Here is a 20,900-nt window from a genome sequence, read left to right on the forward strand (position 1 = left end):
ACTGAAGCCCTACATGAAGGAAAAGTTCTGCTTAGTAAGCATACTCACCTTGATCCCATTAAAATTGTCAACAGCCAGAATTGTGCTCCTCTGGTCTTCATAGCAGAGGAAACAGAATCCTTTGGATTTCCCAGTCTTCTTGTCCCGTACCAGATTAATGTTAACAATTTCGCCATATCTATTTATTTCATAAAAGAGTAAGACACTATTGATTTAAAATGCAAAAACTTTCAGACTGGACGACAAAATTCAAATAATATAGTCTGTACGGGAGACACATCTAGAACAAGATGACAAAGAAAGGTTAAAAATAAAAAGTTAGACAAAGATATATCAAGAACACCCAATTAAGAAATTGGTGGTAGTATTAAGATCAAAGATGAATTCAAGGCCAACAAAAAAAACATTTACATGTGACTAAGAGGGCTCTTTTGCTCTGAAAAAAGGTCCTAATACATAACAAAAGTCATGAAATTTTATGCATAAATCAACAAATCAAAAATTATAATTAAAAATAGGATGAGCAAGTAAGAGTGAAAGCTATGAGAGATTTTAACACACCACTTTGAGTTCATAACACATAAAACTGAGAAAAATAGGCCAGAGAAATTAATTAATATAAAATTATATAATATAAATACAAATAAACATATAACTAATAGTATAACAATTATATTGTTAAAAATATTAACATCACACTAGTATATATATAGATATATTTGATTGTACAAAAATGAGAGTTTTTTCTCAAGAATCCATGAAACACATATTAAAATTGACTGTAGACTAGGTCTCAAAGTAAACCTCAATCATCTCCAAAAATAGCACAGACCATATTCTCCAACCACAATGTTAAACAGCTGGAAATAATATTTTAAAACAAAAAATACCTTACCTAGAACTTGAAACCTATTCTCCAAGCTAACAACTGGATGAAAGAGAAAGTAAAACAAAATAAAGAAACCAATGGCAGACTAGACTATTTAGAAAATAACAAAAATGGGAATATATAGCAAAATTTATGGGATGTAGCTAAAACCACACTCAGGAAAACCTGTAGATTGTACATCCCCTAAAAAGTCAATGTTACCATAACATAATTTAAACATATGAATAAATTAATGCATAAAAATTAAAAAATAATAATTTTGCATAGCAAAAAGATCACAATAAGCAAAGTCAAATGACAAACTAGGAGAAAACATTTGCAACTTATATCACAGATTAAGGACTAGAAAGCCATTTTTTTCCTTTTGCTATAAAAGACATTATCAGGACAACTGGTGGAGTTGAATAAAGTCTATAGATTAGATAATAATACTGCAACAGTGTTGATTTCCTGAATTTGATCACTATACTGAGGTTAAACAAGAGAATGTACTTGTATTTGGGGAAATACACATTGAAGAATTTAGGAGTAAATGGGCATCATGTCTGCAACTGACTCTCAAAAGGTTAAAAAAATATGTATAGGTGGCGAGAAATAATAACAAAGCATATGTGGTAAAATGCTAACATCTGGGGACTCCGAGTGAAGGGGGTACAGGTATACTTTATCTATTTTATAACTTTCCTATCTTAAGCCAGAAATTATTTCAAAAGAAAAAATAAAAGAATACAGGAGTTGGCGTGAAGGGACTACTACAGACCAAACTGGGACAATCTGAGCATCCAGAAATAAAAACAAAGGCAATGTGGTATAACACATCAAATTTAAAAAAAAAAATTAGTCCACAGCAATACAATACATGATAAAGTGTTACAACAATAAGTTAATATCCTTAACACAGGAACAGCTCTTGTAAAATCAGTAAGAAAATGAGGAATACACTAATAGGCATAAAAATAGGCAAATGATATTAATAGACAATTTACAAAAAAAAGAAATAAGGGCCTGTAAATCTATGAAAGGATGTTCAACCTCCCTGATGATGAAATAAAGGCAAAGTAAAATAATACTGAAAGGCTGTATGGTAATATTTTTTTAAATAACCATTAATGATTCAGATTCAGAAAAATGAGCATTCTAGTGAGTGGAAATTGATACAACCTTTTCAGTGGAAACTGAAACCTTTTCAGAGAGTAATTTGGCAATGTTTATAAAACATCTTAAAAATGCTACCATACTGCTCCAATAATTTCACTAAGGAAACCATCAGGGATGCATACAAAGATGTATATACTACAATGTGTATTGCAGTATAATTTATAACAGTAAAATATTAGAAATAATGCCCAACACTGAAAAGAAGACAATAAAGAAAAACACCAAGATGTTAACAGTTTTTCCTTAAAATACATTCTATTTTCTTCTTTATAATTTTTCTTTTTGCCAAATGTTCTTATTTTTTATAACTATACATTTTTTTAACATCTTTATTGTAGGACAACTGTCCCACAATGGTGTGTCAGCCTCCGCCCTACAACAAAGTGAATCAGCTACACACACACACGCGCGCGCACACACACACACACACACACACACACGTCCCCACATCTCCCCCCTCCCACGTCTCCCTCCCTCCCACCCTCCCTATCCCACCCCACTAGGTGGTCACAAAGCACGGAGCTGATCTCCCTGTGCTATGCAGCTGCTTCCCACTAGCTATCGGTTTTACATTTGGTAGTGTATATATGTCCATGCCACTCTCTCACTTTGTCCCAGCTTACCTTTCCCCCTCCCCATGTCCTCAAGTCCATTCTCTATGTCTGCGTCTTTATTCCTGTCCTGCCCCTAGTTTCTTCAGAACCAGTTTTTTTTTAGATTCCATATATATGCTAGCATATGGTATTTGTTTTTCTCTTTCTGACTTACTTCACTCTGTATGACAGACTCTAGGTCCATCCACCTCACTACAAATAACTCAATTTCGTTTCTTTTTATGGCTGAGTAATATTCCATTGTATATATGTGCTACATCTTCTTTATCCATTCACCTGTCGATGGACACTTAGGTTGCTTCCATCTCCTGGCTATTGTAAATAGTGCTGCAATGAACATTGTGGTACATGACTTTTTGTTGTTGTTGTTGTTGTTGTTTGTGGTACACAGCCCTCTCACTGTTGTGGCCTCTCCCGCTGCGGAGCACAGGCTCCGGATGCGCGGGCCCAGCGGCCATGGCTCACGGGCCCAGCCGCTCCGCGGCACGTGGGATCTTCCCGGACCGGGGCACGAACCTGCATCGGCAGGCAGGCTCTCAATCACTGCGCCACCAGGGAAGCCCCATGACTCTTTCTGAATTATGGTTTTCTCAGGGTATTGCCAAATGGTCTGTAATGACTATACATTACTCTGATAATCAGAAGACAAAATACCTTTTGAAAGCCACTGTTATCAGTCGCAAAGGCAATCTTCATGGAGAGCAATGTGTATAGCCAGAACAGAGAACTGGAATAAACACACACACTAGCTGTGTGAAATAAACACACTCAATGCAAATAAGACAAAAACAGCTCTCAGATGGAAGGCTGGATCAGGTAGAGGTATGACAAAGGGGTGGAAATTATAGGCTGTACCTGCTGTGAACTTCCCAATACCCAGGAGTCGGAGGAAGCAGCCTCTGTCCCCCTCAGGGCCCTCTACCATGGCCTTCTTCTTGCCCAATTTCTTTCCCATGGCCTTCTGCCCTATATGCTGCCCAACTATTCTGCCAGAACCTGCTGCCCTCTAAGTTACTCAACCACTCAGCCAGGGCCCTCTGCCCATTGGATGGCCCAACCATGCCCTGCCATGGCAATGACTCTACCAGGGTGTGCTAACCGTGTTTGCTTGCCCAACCTCTCTTACCATGGTCCTCTGCCCCTGAGGGCTACACAGCCCAGGGGTCATGGCCCTCTGCTCCTGTGAGCTGCCAAGGCCCTCTGGCCCTATGGACTAACTACTCTATGTAGCTCTGGGGTTGTGCCCAACCCCTCTCCTACCAGCTCCGCTACTAGTGTGAGCTGCCAAGACCTCCCACCCAGTGCTGCTGCTATCATCCCATAGCAGAATGAAGAATATAAGTTTCTCCTATACATTCTTATTCCTCAGCAGCCTGTGATTCTCAGCCTCCGGTTAAAGAGATTGGCTCTGCTCACTAACCTTACACTAATCTAGAAACAAAGCAAGCAAACTATTGCCTAAACCTTTTGCTTTTTTCCCAATTCCTCTGTGCTTTGCCCTAATCCTACAATGCCACACAGGTGTGGGCCCAGAAGGGCCCCGTGATCATGAGTTACCACTAGTTTGTAGGAGCCCAAAGAGATGGGCCAACACAGTACCTTCCTGGGAGTTCCAGCCTGTTCCAGTGTAGGCCTCGGTGAAAAAGCAATAAAAATAGACCAGAATCCCCAAGACAGCCTCCTAAATCATCCAACTTCTTGGATATTCCACATTGGGAGAGTACCAGAACCATGTCCTTGGACTGATCTAAACTAGAGCAGAAGCTCTAGCCCTCCCCATGCAGGGAGGCCAGTCAGCCTAGAATTAAAATAAATGGTTTCTGTGATGCCATAAAATGCGTTATGGAAGCAAACTATTCTGATGACTGAGAAGGCAGAAAATGAAAGGGCACTTACTGTGAGAACACACAGATGATGTCTCCTTCAGTCAGCTCATAAGGAAGCCCTCCTAGAAAAAAAAAACACATTTCAGTTCAGCAAACATTTACCAAGTGTCTACTATGTGCCATGCATGCATCAGGCCAGGCACTGGGGGTGCAAAGAAGAGTAAACAACAGGGCCTGCCCTCAAAGAACTCACAGTCTGATGCAATGACAGACACACATAGAAGATGTAGCAGTAGTACAGAAAAAAGTGATTAACTTTGAGTGGAAAGATCGGGGCCACCCCTACCCAAACTAATCCTCCTCACACCCAAAATCTTCTGGACAAAGCAAATAGTTTCCAGCACAAAACTTGGATTCCATAAACATATCTTGAACTCACGTGCTCTTTATCTACAAATTCACAGCTAAGATCCAAAATCAGTTTAAATATGCAAATATTAACCCCAACTCACAAAGACTAAGGATTATAAAGTCAATTGTTAAGCATTTCATATGAAATAAATTCCCCTGCAAATGTTTCCTTCCTCATCAGTAGAATGGGGATATTAGTACTTACTTCACAGAATTGTTATAAGAATTAAATAAAACAATGGATATAAAATGCTTAGCACAATGGCTGGTGCAATAACCTCTTTGAATAAACTGTCAAATTACTGGATGTGACCCAAGTGAATACAGAGGTGGTGATATGACCATGGATAGAAGGCAGGAGCTAATTATATGAGGAAAATAAATTCTGAGGGAAGGGGAATGGGGCGGGAGGGAGTTGGCAGTAATATGGGATAGGGGCTAAGACCATGAGTTCTACAATCCCATAGTTCTGGCTGTTCCACTTACGAGCTACGTGGAAGGAAGACCATTAACTTCTCTGCACCTCAGTTTCCTTAGCCGTATAAATGGGGGGACTGGGGGTGATAAAAATGGTCTCTGAGAAACTAAGTGGCACGATTCTTAGCATAGTGAATAACAAGCAGTACCTATCATGAGCACTGACTTAGCAGAGAGAGAAAACTAGAAATGGGGGAGAAAAAAGACACGGAAAACGGATTCACAGGCAGAGAGCGGAAGGAAATAAAAGTGAGCGATGAATGTCGGGAGGACTGAAGAGCGGGAACGCTGAAATGTTAGGGAACAGGTCAGAAGAGAATGAGGAGCCCTACGGGAGAAAGAAGTGGGCCTCACCCAAGAAAATCCAGGCGCTGTCCTTGTACTCGGAGTGCCAAGACACCTTCTCCGCTACCCCCAGCTGGACCTCACGCTCATTCAGCTCGTTGATCAGCTTAACTTTAGTTAAAGGGCTGCAAAGGGAGCGGAAAAGCGCACAAGTAAGCGCGGCCCGGCCTGAGGTAAAGGAGAGCAAGACTGGGGGACTAATTTTCTAGTCTCCCCGCCTCTCCCGCCCCTCAGCCCCGCAGATGCTCTATCACCTCAGCCCCAGTAGGCCACCTCCGGCTGCCCGTCCCCGACACCTCCCCTCAGAGGGAAGCTCTGGGACCTTACTTCATCTCTGCGGGTTCACGCTCAGAAGCTTGGAACCGACTTCACGCTCAGAAGCTAGAAAACGACTTCCGGGAGAGGCCGCAAGACTCATGCGCAGTCCCGGCGCCGCGCGCCCATTGGTCTCCGCGGAGCTTGCGCCGCGCTGGAAGAGCTCAGCTGCGCGCCCATTGGTCTCCGCGGAGCTTGCGTCGCGCCGGAAGAGCTCAGCCGCGCGCCCATTGGTCTCCGCGGAGCTTGCGCCGCGCCGGAAGAGCTCAGCCGCGCTCCCATTGGTCTCCACGGAGCTTGCGCCGCGCCGGAAGAGCGCAGCCGCGCGCCCATTGGTCTCCGGGGAGCTTGCGCCGCGCCGGAAGAGCACAGCCGCGCGCCCATTGGTCTCCGCGGAGCTTGCGCCGCGCCGGAAGAGGGCAGCCGCGCGCCCATTGGTCTACGCGAAGCTTGCGCCGCGCCGGAAGAGCGCAGCGGCGCCGGGGACGCGGCGCCTGCGCACTAGGTCGACAAGCGACTTAGTTTGGTGAGCTGCTTCCTTGAGTTTTTTTCTGGTCCCTCTCTTCCTTCCTCTGTGAAATTGGGCAAGAGTGCGAGCCTGGTCTGTTACAGGACTCCTAGCTCTTGGACGACGCCTGACATTGATTGGGTTAGCTATAAATGTTTGCTGAATTAAGACTTAAACAGGTGCCTGATACGGCGACTTGAGTCCCAGCCTTCGCTCCCAGGGCTAATTCCCACTCCGTCCTTCACTCCCATCCGATTGCTCACACGCACACCCCCGTCAAATCATCCCGGTTCAGGAGTGACGGCAGGAAAGTGAAGAAGATATGTGAGGGGGTAAATCTTTTTTGTCTCAAATCCCAATGCATAGGCAACTGACAAGTGTGCCTCCATAGGCTGAATTGAATACCCAGATTTGTGTGAAAGCTGCTACCCCTTTTCCATAGTCACTCCTACTCAAGCGGGAGGTAGAAATTCATACTGTTAAATTAATAGCTGACAGTTGAGCAGAAAATGTTAGATTGTGTGCTAATCAATTTACATGTGTTGGCCCTCTATCCTCGTAACAACCCCGTGAAGTCTATAGATATAATTATGCTCCGCATTTTATAGAAGAAACTGAGGTTTAAAGGAGTTAAAGAACTTGAAAGGTCCTTTCTCTCTACCCATCAGGTCTGGCTGATTCATCAGTCCTTACTGAGCATCTGTATTTGTCCTGTACAGAAAGTCTGTAGACAGGATTGTAAGCTTGGGTTCTCTGCCTTCAAAGAGCTATAATATCATCGAGGAGACAGGGTATATTTGCTTGATAGATTTTACTCCAGAAATAATCAGGAACATGTAGAAGAGGTGGTGGTATATAACGTGTGAATAAACCATATTGAAGACTTGAATCCATCTTGCATATGTGGACATCAGTATCTGGTCTCAGATCATGCATGGTCTAAAAGTGAAATTCCAGAGCTGTGTAGTTCTCTGTGTAGGCCTAGCTCAGAGCCCCAGAAACTAGGCACTTCATAAAAGTACTTTGATGACAATGGTGATGATGACAGCTGTACCCTCAGTGGCTCACGATGTACCCAATGTCTTGCCAAGAAGCAGAACAGAGGCTGCCCATAAATGACAGTTTCTCTTCATTCATTCTGTGTCTCTTCCCCTCCCCTGCTCCAACCCAGCTATTCATTAACTTTGTAGAATTACCTTGGCAATGAAAACTAAACAGTGACAGATTGCATATGGGTTTTATCTGCTCCTAGAAACCTTAGGTTGCTTAGTTGTAGTGTTGAAGTCGTCACTGCAAAGTGGTAAACTAGCATGCAGTATTATCTGGCTGGATTCTTCATGCAACTGTGAAATCAGAGAATTGGAGCAATACCTGGGCCTCAGTCATCAGAGTTCAAAAGGAAGATGAAGCAAAAGAGGAGAATAAGATGAACGAAATAATAGCCACCTTGGATGGCAAATGCTGGTCCTCCTCTCAGACATTAAATTCAGAGGGTCCTCTGGATTCCCATCCCCTTTCCACTCAGACTTATGGAAATCTCTAGGCATCATCTTACCTACAATTCCTACCAATTGGAAGCACATCCATGGAGATGTCCCAGGCAAACTGGGAAGATGTTTAGCTCTCCCAGCTTCTACTCCTTCCTCCACCAATAACATTCATTTAGCACCCATTGTATGCAGAGCTCATTTCTAGGTTCAGTGGGTAATGCTAAGGAAACTGAAGGCAGTCCCCACGTTCAAGGAAAAGCTGAACAATATGTCTAGCCAAATTCATCTCTCCACTTCCCACCACCACACCACATCCCAAAACAGCCTTCCCTCACATCAAAACAGCCTTCCCTCCTGACTTCTCGATTTCAGGCAACGTTATCACCATTTTCCTGGTTGCCCAGGTTCTTTTCTCCAGTCTTTTCTCCCATTGTGCCTCACCATGAAGCCTCAACTTCAGTCAGGCTCCACTTCTATCCATTCCCTCAAGGGCCCCTTTCATTATCCAATCCAGATACCTCTTCTGAGAGAGAGCCCCATATCCCTGGGCCACTCGCCTCTCTAACTGAAACCTGCCCAAGCTCCAAACTCTCATCAAGGCATCTCTCGTGCAGGAAACCTTTCCTGACCTTGCCAGCCTGCGGTGATGGCTCTCGCTTCTGAACTCTGCAGCATTTCACCGCTCTTTTATGTTCTCCCCCCAGAAAGACTGTGAGATCCTAGAAGGTAAAAACTGCATCTTTAAGCTCTCAGCACCTCAAACCTCAAACGCTTTCCTGCACACGTACCAAGCACACAATACACTTATTGGTTAATGAAACTGAAAACACAACTATGGTTACCTTTAGGGAAACAGATGAAGGTAGGGGGAAAGAGGCTTTTATTTTCCCTTTGTTCCTTTATATACTGTTAGAATTTTACCATTATCCAGCTATCTTACCTTTATCACATTTTTATTGCCATGTAATCTTGGCAGAAAGAGCATGATCTTAATTTTCTTGCTTTTGTCTTTTATTCATTCATTCAACAAATATTTATTGAGCAACTATTATATGCTAGACACTGTTCTAAGTGCTGGGATTATAACAGTAAACAAGGCAAGTGGAATTCCTGTCCTTATGGAGTTTACATTCTTGTTGGGGAAGAAGGAAAACAGACATATAAATATACATTCGATATTGATCAATGCTATGAAGGAAAAATAAAGCAGCATTAGGGGGCAGAGAGTGAGAGAGTATTGGTATTTTATAAAGGGTGTCAGTCAAAGAAGCCCCCTCCCGATAAAGTGACATGGAGGCGGAGATCTGCAAGAAGATGGGGAGCAAGCCATGGGGGTATCTGGGAAAGACTGTTCTAGGTAGCAGGAACAGTACGTGCAAAGGTCCTGAGACAGGAGTGTGTTTGAGAAACAACAAGGAGGCCAGAGTGACTGGAGAGGAGCAGGCAAGGGAAAGAATGACAGATTTTTGCTTATTTAACAAAATCCCATTTAATACTCACCATGTACCAGGCATTGTTCTAGGTACTTTACACATATTAATTCATTTACTTCTGACAACAACCCTATGAAGGAGATACTGTAATCCCTATTTTGCCGATGAGGAAACTGAGGCACAGAGAGGTTAAGTCACTTACCCTAGGTCACACAATGGGAGAGCCAGGGTAGTGTGGCTCCAAAGTCTGTACCGTTAGCCACTATGCACAGGAGAAGCAGGGGTCAGGGGAGCAAATCAGGCATGGCCATGTTGGGTGGCAACTTTGGATTTTACTCAATGTGAGGTGAGAAGCCACCGAAGGATTTTAGTCTGACTTACATTTTAGCAGGATCACTTTGGCCACAGATTGGAGGTGGCCAGGGGTGGGGAAGTGGGGGGGATGCCTAAGGTAGAAGCAGGAAGACTAGTTAGGAAGCTCTGCAATAATTCAGGCAAGAGATCTGGGGATGACGCTTAGGTTTCTGGTTCAAGACTAGCTGGGTAGTGACATTCTGCCGAGGCAAGAAAGGCAGGGAGGAAGACTGGTTTGGGAGAAAGATTATGAATTCAGTGTTGAGTCAAAGTGCCTGAGGAGCCAACAAAGGAGACGAGGAGGAGGATGACAGATGAAGATGAAGCATCAGGAGAAAGTAGGATTCAAGAAGAGTGAAAGGTGGTCAACATTGTCAGACACTAAAGAAAAGATCTCTTGGCAGAAGAACCTTTAATTTTTCAGTGTTTTCATCCACTTACTTCGATTGATCCAAAAACAATGTCACCATCAGGAAGGCTGACTCAAGAGGACCCATAAATCTAAGCAGCATGCCATCCCGTACTAACCTGTTCCCACACTGGAGACTTAGGGGCAATGCTGCTTGATGGAAGCAAAACAGAAGCCTAAAAAATGGACGCAGGCCACACTTTACTTGAGTTAAAGAAAGCTGTTTAAATGTATTTGTTTAAAAGATCTAGTCCTGATTTGTAGGTTTCCTGGAGGACTAAAGGGAATAAGAAATGATGCATTGTGTTAACAGAGGATCTTATCATCTCTTCCTGGGATATTAACTTGAATCCCTGTGTGGGCTTCAGGGAGTCTATGAAGACCCTAAATTTGTTTGTATGATGTGTATGTACATGAACATGTGCATTTTTTACACGGAGGTCCACAGCTTCCATCAGATTTTTAAAAGGTTCTATGATTCAAAAACAACAGCTAGGAGAGGGTATGAAGAAAAGGGAACCCTCCTACACTGTGGGTGGGAATGTAAATTGGTGCAGCCACTAATGGAAGTTCCTTTAAAAGCTAAAAACAAAGTTACCATATGATCCTGCAATCCCACTCCTGGGCATGTACCTCCGGAGGAAACCGGAATTCACAAAGATACATGCACCCCAATGTTTACTGCAGCACTGTTTACAATAGCCAAGACATGGAAGCAACCTAAATTTCCATAGACAGATGAAAGGATAAAGAAGATGTGGCAAAAAAAAAAAAAAGAAGATGTGGCATATATATACAATGAAATACTACTCAACCATGAAAAAAGAATGAAATAATGCCATTTGCAGCAACATGGATGGAACTAGAGATGATTATACTAAGTGAAGTAAATCAGACAAAGACAAATATCATGTATCACTTATGTGTGGAATCTAAACAATGATACAAATGAACTTATTTACAAAACAGAAATAGACTCACAGACATAGAAAACAAGGTTACCTTTACCAAAGGGGATAGGTGAGTGGGGAGATAAATTAGGAGTTTGGAATTAACATATACCCACTGCTGTATAGAAAATAGGTAAACAACAAGGACCTCCCGTATAGCACAGGGAACTGTACTCAATATTTTATAATAACTTAGAAAAGAATCTGAAAAAGATTATATATGTGTGTAAATATATGTACGTATGTATAACTGAATCACTGCGCTGTACAACTGAAAGTAACACAACATTGTAAATCAACTATACTTCAGTTTTTAAAAAATACCACAATAACAGCTAAGGATAACTGCCTTAGATAAGCACCTTTGATTATCTGTGAACAGCATCATCCACAGATAATTGAGAGCAGTCTGCAAAGCAGACTGGCATGAGTTATGTGAGTCAGGTATTGGTGAACTGGAAGCACAACTGCATCCCTATGGGCTCCCCGCCAGGCTCAGCACAACTGTTGGCCCCTGGTAATCTGATGCTTTAGCTAGAATCCCAAGTCACTGGACAGAGAATCCTGAACTCTTGAGGAACAAGAGGCCAAGCTGCTTCCAGGGGTGAGTATGCCTTCTGGAAGACACACAACAGATGTCCTTTTACCACCCGGCCGTCATTTTCCCCCTTCCTCCACTGCCCAGAGCAGCAGCTTTCCACATGTCAAGCACCACAAATTTCAGAAGCAGCCAAGATTTCTGATAAGCTGACTGTGAAAGCAGAATCCGGTTCCAGAGAAGAAAGTGAGAGAGTAAAGAAGGAATTGCTGGGAGAGTAAATGGCTCTGATCCAGGAGGAGCCCCCTGTAATCACAAATCACATTTACTCTAAATCCATGATGTTAAATCCCCGTTGGCATGCAGCCCTATGGAGTGTGTGTGCTGAACTGAACCGAATGGCACGATCAGACCAGATGGGGTGAGGAACAGAGCTGGGCCAATCCAACTGGAGCTGAACGGAAAAGCACTTTGAGGGAGGACAGGTCCGTCTCCAACCCAGTGACTAGTGCTCCGCACTCCCTGTTCTCCCAAATGCTCCCTGCACGATCAGCTTTTACTGTCCTCATTTCCACTATCTGAGCCAGACTTTCTCTGGGGTGCTCTGTTGCTGAACCATATCACAGCATGACATATCGAGACCAAGGTGAAGAAGCTAGTTAGCAGGAATGATCCAGAAACACTGATCCAGAGTAGGAGACAGTCTGCAGATTAGGGAAAGGAGTGGGTGGGCCACAGGGCAGAGAAGGCAGATCACTGAGACATATCATTGAAAAGACTAGATCAGACGGGCGGTCAGAGAGACAAGCTGAGGGGCGAGCAAAGCCCCTCAGAAAAGAAGCACAAGACGGGCCTGTCTTGGCCCAAGTCACAATGACATTGCATGTAGGCTGGCAGCATTCTTCTTGTATCTGGTGAGGGCTAGCATTCTTCATGAGGCTGGGCACAGGCTTTCAAAGCCTTCAGATGATGCCACACAGCTTTCACCCTTTCTCTGGTCAGCAATTTACATTTCTATAATAACGTTACAATTCTGAAGAGAGCAGCTGACAGAGCTAGAAGAATATAGACTCCGAGGCTTGGCAGACCTGGGTTCAAACGCCAGTTCCACCCCTTGCTAGCTGTGGAACCCTGAGCAATTTAATTAGCTTCAATGAACTTCCATGTGCGTTGGTGATAGTATCATCTCACGGGGATATTGTGAGGAATAAATGAGATCACGCATGGAAAGTGTGTGTGATAAAATGTAGGTACTACTAATATTAACAATAATCCTCTCAGATTCCACATGCCCCCAGGCATTGTTACAAACCCCCACCCCTTCTGCAACCCCCAAATCTTACCCCCAGATCTTCCTCAGGGAACAGCTGGAAATGGCTCTCTGAGAATGTGTGTGTGTGCATTTCTGTATAGTCCGAAAAAGGCCTTTGCAAGCTAGTGCCTGAGTTGGAATAGGAAGGGGGAGTTTTGAGGAGGTTTTTTCTTTTGAAATTACATGAATACATCCTCACTGTGAGAATATATAACAAGTAAGAAGTATTCAAAGTAAATCGTGATAGCCACTCTTCACCCCCTGTCAATACCACTGCCCTCCTCACAGTTATTCACTCACTGTTAACAATCTCCTCTCTATACATTTAGCTGAGGTTTGGGGTTTTACTTTCATAAGTGGGTTCAGACTCTACATATTGATGTGTGACTTGATTTATCAACCAACAACATGTCTTGGAGGTCTCTCTGTGTCAGGACATATAAACCCATCCCATTCTTTTCACAGCACTGCATAATATTTCACAGTAATGGATGTACCAGTCTACTCATTCAGGAAAAGATATTAAAGTCCTGGGCAAGATGCAGCTAAACCATCACCGGCAGATGGCGGGTCTAGGCACCATGAGAAATCAGGTGTGACTTGTCTTGAATATCTTCCTAGAGCTCCTCTCCCAAGAGCCTGGCTCCAAAGCCAGGCTCTGTTGAAGCCTGGCATCTCCTGCACTCGCATTCCAGCTGAAACCTGTGGCCCTCGGTCCCATTCCCTCGGGGTGGATGAAGCGCCCTGTTGCATCCTTGGTGACAGCTCACTGTGACCGGCCGTTAATGCATTCGTTATAGGATAGTTTGACCAGAGAATAAGCCCTTTCATTCTTCCCTCTCTCAACCCCAGCTTGTTTCCCTTGTCAATGCTCCACACTGGAGACTCAAGAGTCCTCGGTCTGCCCCAGGACTGTAAGGACCAGCAACCAAGCTCCCAGGAAGGAACCATGTTCTCTGTGGCTATGACCTAGGACACACAGATGAGACCAGGTGGTGGTGTGGGAAAGGGGGTAGAAAATACCAAGGGAAACACAAGAGATGGGGGTAGCTAAGAATGAAGGGAGAGAGCTAAGGGAGACTCTTGGAGGCCCATCAAAAACAGATTGTGTAGGGAGTGAAAGACAATTCAGTGGGAATAATGATGTTTTGCACCACTGCAGAATCTCCTTCTAAGGCCCTCCTGACAGGTGGGCATTCATCTTTTACTTGCATACTTCCAATGACAGAGAGCTCACTACTTTCCAAGGATGCCTAAATTAGTTTAAATCAGCGCGTGGGTTCCCGAGACAGGAAAGTGTTAATGGCTAAAAGAAAACAAATAACTGTCTAGGGTATGAGCAAAGGAAGAGTAGACTGAGAAGAGCATCTGTTGGGGATGGAGGGAAAAGAGACCTGGGCAGCAGAGAATACTGGTGTGATAGGCAGAATAATAGTCCCCACACCACAAAGATGTGCACATCCTAATCCCAGAACCTATGAGTATTTTACCTTACATGACAAAAGGCACTTTGCAGATGTGATTAAGGATCTTAATATGGGGAGGATATCATGGATATCCAGGTAGACTCAAAGTAATCACAGGGTCGTTTAAAAGAGGGAGGCAGAAGGGTTCTTACCCTTCTCAGAGGAGGAGATGTGATCATGGAAGCAGAGGTCTGAGTGATGTGCCATGAGCCAAGGAATGTGCTCAGCTTCTAAAAGCTGAAAAAGACACGGAAATTATTCCCCGCTAGAGGCTCCCGAAGGAATGCAGCCCTACCAACACCTTGATTTGAGCCTGTGGGACCAGTTTGGGACTTCTGGTCCTGAGAACTAAGATAATAAATTTGTGTGGTTTAAGCCGCTGTGTTTGCGGTAGTTTGTTACAGCAGCAAAATGAAACTAATACAACCAGGCACCTGACAGTAGGAGAGAGGAAAGGACAACTTTAACATGCCTACAGATCACCTGGAGATCTTGTTCAAATTCAGACTCTGCATCAGTAAGTCTTGGGCAGGGCCTGAGGTTTGCATTTCTACCAAGCTGTCAGGTCATACCAATGTTCCTGATCTGGTACACCCTTTGATTCACAAGAGGATAGAAGAAAATCAAGAAAAATACCTGTGTAACATTTTACTGTTCATAAAGCCTTTTTGCATCCATCATCTCATTTTTATCATACCCACAACACTGAGAGGTAGGTATTACTGTCCCCATGTCACACATGAGGAAGCCAAAGCTAAATCGGAGAGGTGACGTCATGTGTCCACACAAAAGCACAGAAATAGCATTAGGCTGGCCCCCAGGTGCCCTGACTCCAGAGCCTGTGCTTCTGCCATTTGACAGTGGTTCCCACCCCTGGCTGACTATTAGAATCACCTGCGGACCTTTTAAAACTCCAGATGCAGAGGTCAAATCCCAGACTAATGACATCAGAATCCCTCGGTGTGTGACCCAAACATCACTAGTTTTGGAATCAACAAGTGATTCCACTGCACAGCGAAGATTAAGAACCGTTTCACTAGAGCATTTCACTAGAGCAACATCAGCATCACCTGGGAACTTGTTAGAAATGCGGATTCCTGGGCCCACACCAGAACTAACACACTCAAAACTCTGGAGGTGAGGCTCAAGAATGTGGGTGTTAACCAGCCCTCGAGGGGATTCTGATGCACTCTTGAGTTTTAGCATGGGTTTGAAAAGGGCCACTTTGACTCCATGCATAGAGTCAAGGGCTGGGGAAACAAAAGCACACCTTAGATCCAGGTATAAAATTAGGCCAGGTGCTAAGCGACTGAAACCAGCCTCCTAATGGATGTACCAAAGGAAAAAAAAAAAACAGTTCTCAGGTTGGCAACCAGAATACCAAGTCCCCACACCACAACCTTTCTGATCCTTTGTAAGAGAGACATCTGCCAAAGGCCCTCTCAGGCTGTCAAAACATCCTGCAATATAATATTTGCTTCCAACTCTGCACCTTGCTCTTCACTCCCCCACTTAAAACACTAACCTTTCCCATTTGTGCTCTGACCTGAACTGAGTAAACAAGCTTATAACCACTCTTCTCCCCACCCCTCTCTTCTTGGTATCCAAGATGAGAGTAGCAGGCAAAAGGTTAGTTCTAATGTACTTGAGCAAATGGATATACAATCTAAAATAGCAGTGAGCTACACAGCTGCCCTCCCTGGGCCCATCTCACCTGCCTCAGCAACACTGCCGCCCTTTGGCCTAACTCTATCCCTAGAAAATGGAAAATTCCACAACCAAACATTAGAGCAGATACTTTCCAGAATGGAGCTCACCTCCCCTTCTCCTGTCCCAGAGATACCCCAAGTCTACAGGATCAAGAAAAACAAGGCTAATATGATCCTGCAATCACACTCCTGGGCATATATCCAGAGAAAACTTTAATTCAAAAAGATAAATGGACCCCAATGTTCACTGCAGCACTATTTACGATAGCCAGGACATGGAAGCAACCTAAATGTCCATCGACAGATGAATGGATAAAGAAGATGTGGTACATACATACAATGGAATATTACTCAGCCATAAAAAAGAAACAAAACTGAGTTACTTGTAGTGAGGTGGATGGACCTAGGGATTATCATACTAAGTGAAGTAAGTCAGAAAGAGAAAGACAAATACCATATGATATCACTTATATGTGGAATCTAAAATATGACACAAATGAACCCATCTACAAGACAGAAACAGACTCACAGACATAGAGAACAGACTTGTGGTTGCCAAGGTGGAGGGAGGGTGGGAAAGGGAGGGATTGGGAGCTGGGGATTAGCAGGTGCAAACTATTATATATAGGATGGATAAACAAGGTCCTACTGTACAGCATAGGGAACTATATTCAATACCCTGCAATAAACCATAATGGAAAAGAATATGAAAAAGAAGGTGTACATATGTATAACTGAATCAATTTGCTGTGCTGTGAAATTAACACAACATTGTAAATAAACTATACTTCAATAAAATAATTTTTTTTTAAAAAAAGAAAGGCAAGGCTACAGGATCCAGAAAGTAGAAGGCAGGGAATTTCCTGGTGGTCCAGTGGTTAGGACTCCACACTTCCACTGCAGGGGGAATGGGTTCGATCCCTGGTCAGGGATGCTATATGCCTCACGGTGTGGCCTTAAAAAAAAAAAAGAAAAAAACAAAGAAAAGTACAAGACTGGCAGCCACAACTCATGACCAGAGACATGGTCCCACATAGTGCAGAAAAAGTTCTCAGTGAGTATACCCAATAGACAGAAGCCCTTGATAGGGAGTAGGCTCTACTCTAAACTGAATGACAGCTAGTAAAAATTCTGTTTTGCTTCTCCTGCCCTTCTGAATCCTCAACTAATCAAGTTCTGAGGGATGAGAAATAGGGGACCAGCACACCCTATTTGAAAGAATTAGAATCTGAGGTGTTAGGAAACAACAGGTATAACTGATTCACTTTGTTATAAAGCAGAAACTAACACACCATTTGTAAAGCAATTATACTCCAATAAAGATGTTAAAAAGAAAAAGAAACAGCCTAAGCGTGTGGTAAGTCCCCTGAAAGTATGCTGGACCCTAAAATAGCTTGCCTGCCCCACTTCCCACTTCAACTGATTATGATCCTCTTGCTTGATTAAAAGCAGTCCTAATAGTAACTGAGAATGCGTTATTAAGCAAATGCTTAATTAAACTGAGATCAGTTGTCAAGCTAGAACTTGAGGCTTAGGAAGAAAAGAAGTGGACATCTAAGATCAAGCTATGGAGAAAGAAAAAGTGTGATTAGAGTCAATTATATCTTCTGCCAGACGGAAGACCTGATGAATGCCCGAGTCTCTCCAAACAAAGTCCTTGAAACATCGGTGAAGGGAGAGAGCCTGGCGAGACAACGGGCAGCAGGTACTCGGGAGTTGTCTAGTAACTTGCTGGTAGGGGGAGGGACTAGCTCAGGACCCAGGGAGGCATCTGCGCTGGGACTGCTGCCTTCAGAGAGTTGGAGAGGCAAGAGGCCGGGGACTGAAAACGAGACGGGGAGTGATTCTCAGTGACCAGCAGTATCCCAAAGAAAGGAAGCTGCCGGCCTGGACTGCCAGCGATGGCCAGCACTGCGTTGTAGCTCTGAACCCACCGCTCTGCCTCCCCGCATGAGACTTTGAGCTGGAGAGCCAGCATGCCCTGGTAAGTGGAAATACTGCCACGTCAAGACATGGAGTCATCTTTCTCATTTGGAGTGATCCTTGCTATCCTGGCCGCCCTCATTATTGCCGCTAATGCCCTAGTGGCCATGGCTGTGCTGTCGTTGATCCACAAGAATGATGGCGTCGGTCTCTGCTTCACCTTGAATCTGGCTGTGGCCGACACCTCGCTTGGCCTGGCCATCTCTGGCCTAGTCACAGACCAGCTCTCCAGCCCGGCTCGGCCCACACAGAAGACCCTGTGCAGCCTTCAGATGGCATTTGTCACTTCTTCTGCAACTGCCTCTGTCCTCACGGTCATGCTGATTGCCTTTGACAGGTACCTTGCCATCAAGCAGCCCCTCCGCTATTTCCAGATCATGAATGGGCTCACGGCCGGGGCCTGCATTGCCGGGCTGTGGTTGGTGTCTTACCTCATTGGCTTCCTCCCACTCGGGGTCCGCGTATTCCAGCAGACCGCCTACAAGGGGCCCTGCAGCTTCTTCGCTGTGTTTCACCCGTGCTTCGTGCTCACCCTCTCCTGCGTTGGCTTCTTCCCAGCCCTGCTCCTCTTTGTCTTCTTCTACTGTGACATGCTCAAGATTGCTTCCATGCACAGCCAGCAGATCCGCAAGACAGAGCATGCGGGAGCCCCAGCCGGGGCTCACCGGCCCCCACGGACCGTCAGTGACTTCAAGGCTGTCCGCACTGTGGCCGTTCTCATTGGCAGCTTCACTCTGTCCTGGACCCCGTTCCTTATCACTAGCATTGTGCAGGTGGCCTGCCAGGAGTGCCACCTCTACCCAGTGCTGGAACGGTACCTGTGGCCGCTTGGTATGGGCAACTCCCTGCTCAACCCACTCATCTATGCCTATTGGCAGAAGGAGATACGGCAGCAGTTCTTCCAGATGGCCCTGGGAATGAAGAAGGGGCTCACGGCATTCCTCCTCCTTCTCTCGGCCAGGGACGGTGGCCCACAGGGGCCCAGGGAAAGTGCCCGTCACATCACCACCATCTCCCACTCAGAGCTTGCTGGCTAAGATGGTAAGGGCAGACGAGTTTCAAAGTGCCCCTCTCTCCCCTCTCAGAGCCCCAGCTAGGAGATCAGCAACTGACCACCCCCTGCACCTCCTTACCTCAGACTGAGAGGTAACTAAGGCAGGGTGCTGACTTCCCTCTATAATCGGCTTCCCCATTTGCAAATCTCCATGCCTCCCTGGCCTTCTTTTGCAATGAGTCTGTTTCTCCTGTAGAGGTATACTTACTTAAAGCAAGAAGTGTACTACTGGAAAGATGCTTAAACTCAAATCTTATTTTTGAATACACTAGAGCAGCACTGTCTAACAGAAGTCTAATGCAAGCCACCTATGTAATTTTAAATGTTCTAGTAGTCATGTTAAAAAGGTTCAAAAAAGCAGGCGAAAATAATGTTTCATTTAACTCAATATATCCAAAACATGAATTCAACATGTAATCAATATAAAAGATTATTACCCTATGTTTTTCATGCTATATCTTTGAAGTCTGGTATGTATTTTACCCTTACAGAATATCTCAATTCAAACTAGCCATGTGCCAAATGCTCAAGAGCTACATGTGGCCAGTGGCTATCATATTAGGCAGCACAGCACTAGAGAACTGAGGTTCTGTTCTTTTTAACTGTGTGCTACAGTGATTGCTTTGGTGAAATGAGGAGTCCTGCCCTCCCTGATGTAAATCAGACATTTTATGTAGTGAGGTTGTACAAATGTAGGAACCTGAATTAGATACTAAAGCTTGTCTTTTTCCACACTTCACGGTGTTCAAAACAGTGTTTCTGGGCTTCCCTGGTGGCGCAGTGGTTGAGAGTCCGCCTGTCAATGCAGGGCACATGGGTCCGTGCCCCGGTCCGGGAAGATCCCACATGCCGCGGAGCGGCTGGGCCCATGAGCCATGGCCGCTGAGCCTGCGCGTCCGGAGCCTGTGCTCCGCAATGGGAGAGGCCACAACAGTGAGAGGCCCGCGTACCGAAAAAAAAAAAAAAAAGTTTCTTTGGTGAATCACCTGTCTTGTAATTATGTCTACTGTTACCCCTCCAACCCACCACCTTCCTAACTCTGTGGTGCCCCCTCCCCTCAGTTGGCCTCTTATGTCACTTGTAGCTACTTGCTGATGACGATGCCAAACCACAAATTCTGAGACATTGAAGGGAAAGAAAGGGAAAAAAAGGGTAGGTACCAAAAAAGGCACTGCCAAGCCCTCCACACTGGACCCACTTTGCTCCTCAGAGCTTGACCTTCTTCCATTTACTCCCAAATTTGCATTTTCCTAAGAAACTCAGTTACATAAGAGGATGTCTCCAAAATGGCCCAGGAGACCAGCCTTATCCTGCTTTCTTGTAGGTCCAGACAATGACTGTTGGCAACTGGGAATTATACTCAGGCTCCCCCTGGGCAACCCTGGCAGCAGCAACTACAAGAATAGAGTGGGGAAGAAACCCAGGAACCACGCTCAGCCTTCCTGAGCTTTCCTGTAACCGTTTCCACAATCTCCTGGTCTCCACAGTACATTACTAGAGAGTTTGTCTCTTAAGGCCCTCAACTAGATTATCTCCCTAGAAAGCTGCTGAGTGGACAACAAAAAAGGGCAGAAGAAACCAAAACAGTATGAATTGATTTGTCTGGGATTTGTTACCAAATACAAACACAAATAGTAACTGGGTTTGGGGACAAAAGTG

At 44.7% G+C, this 20,900-nt stretch overlaps 2 protein-coding genes across 6 annotated transcripts in view; one reads left to right on the plus strand and one right to left on the minus strand.

Annotated features, from left to right (window-relative positions):
* RBMX2 (RNA binding motif protein X-linked 2) overlaps positions 1 to 6,115 on the minus strand; it is a 45,208-nt gene extending 39,093 nt beyond the window's left edge. For 3 of the 5 annotated variants that reach the window (XR_010838581.1, XR_010838580.1, XM_059050972.2), the window contains exons 1-4: positions 6,048 to 6,115; positions 5,730 to 5,845; positions 4,558 to 4,609; positions 49 to 178 (exon numbers count right to left, since the gene is read on the minus strand). Coding sequence is in view for 2 of the 5 variants with exons in the window: in XM_059050972.2 (XP_058906955.1) it covers positions 49 to 178; positions 4,558 to 4,609; positions 5,730 to 5,845; positions 6,048 to 6,052 (303 nt within the window). In the remaining 3 variants the exon portion in view is untranslated. Of the gene's footprint in view, positions 1 to 48; positions 206 to 4,557; positions 4,610 to 5,729; positions 5,846 to 6,047 lie in introns of all 5 variants that reach the window. The other 2 variants (XR_010838579.1, XM_067023234.1) reach the window with 1 other exon arrangement.
* Positions 6,116 to 18,216: 12,101 nt separating this feature from the next.
* GPR119 (G protein-coupled receptor 119) lies at positions 18,217 to 19,224 on the plus strand. Its single transcript, XM_059050971.2, has one exon. It carries the CDS (start codon positions 18,217 to 18,219, stop codon positions 19,222 to 19,224), a length of 1,008 nt encoding a protein of 335 aa, XP_058906954.1.
* The last annotated feature ends 1,676 nt before the right edge of the window (positions 19,225 to 20,900 follow it).

The sequence above is a fragment of the Kogia breviceps genome, chromosome X, assembly GCF_026419965.1.
Source record: "Kogia breviceps isolate mKogBre1 chromosome X, mKogBre1 haplotype 1, whole genome shotgun sequence".
Taxonomy (NCBI): Eukaryota; Metazoa; Chordata; class Mammalia; order Artiodactyla; family Physeteridae; genus Kogia; species Kogia breviceps.

Bases quoted from the DNA above. Each gene is read 5' to 3' on its own strand.
- GPR119 (XM_059050971.2), top strand. From the start codon at position 18,217: ATGGAGTCATCTTTCTCATTTGGAGTGATCCTTGCTATCCTGGCCGCC.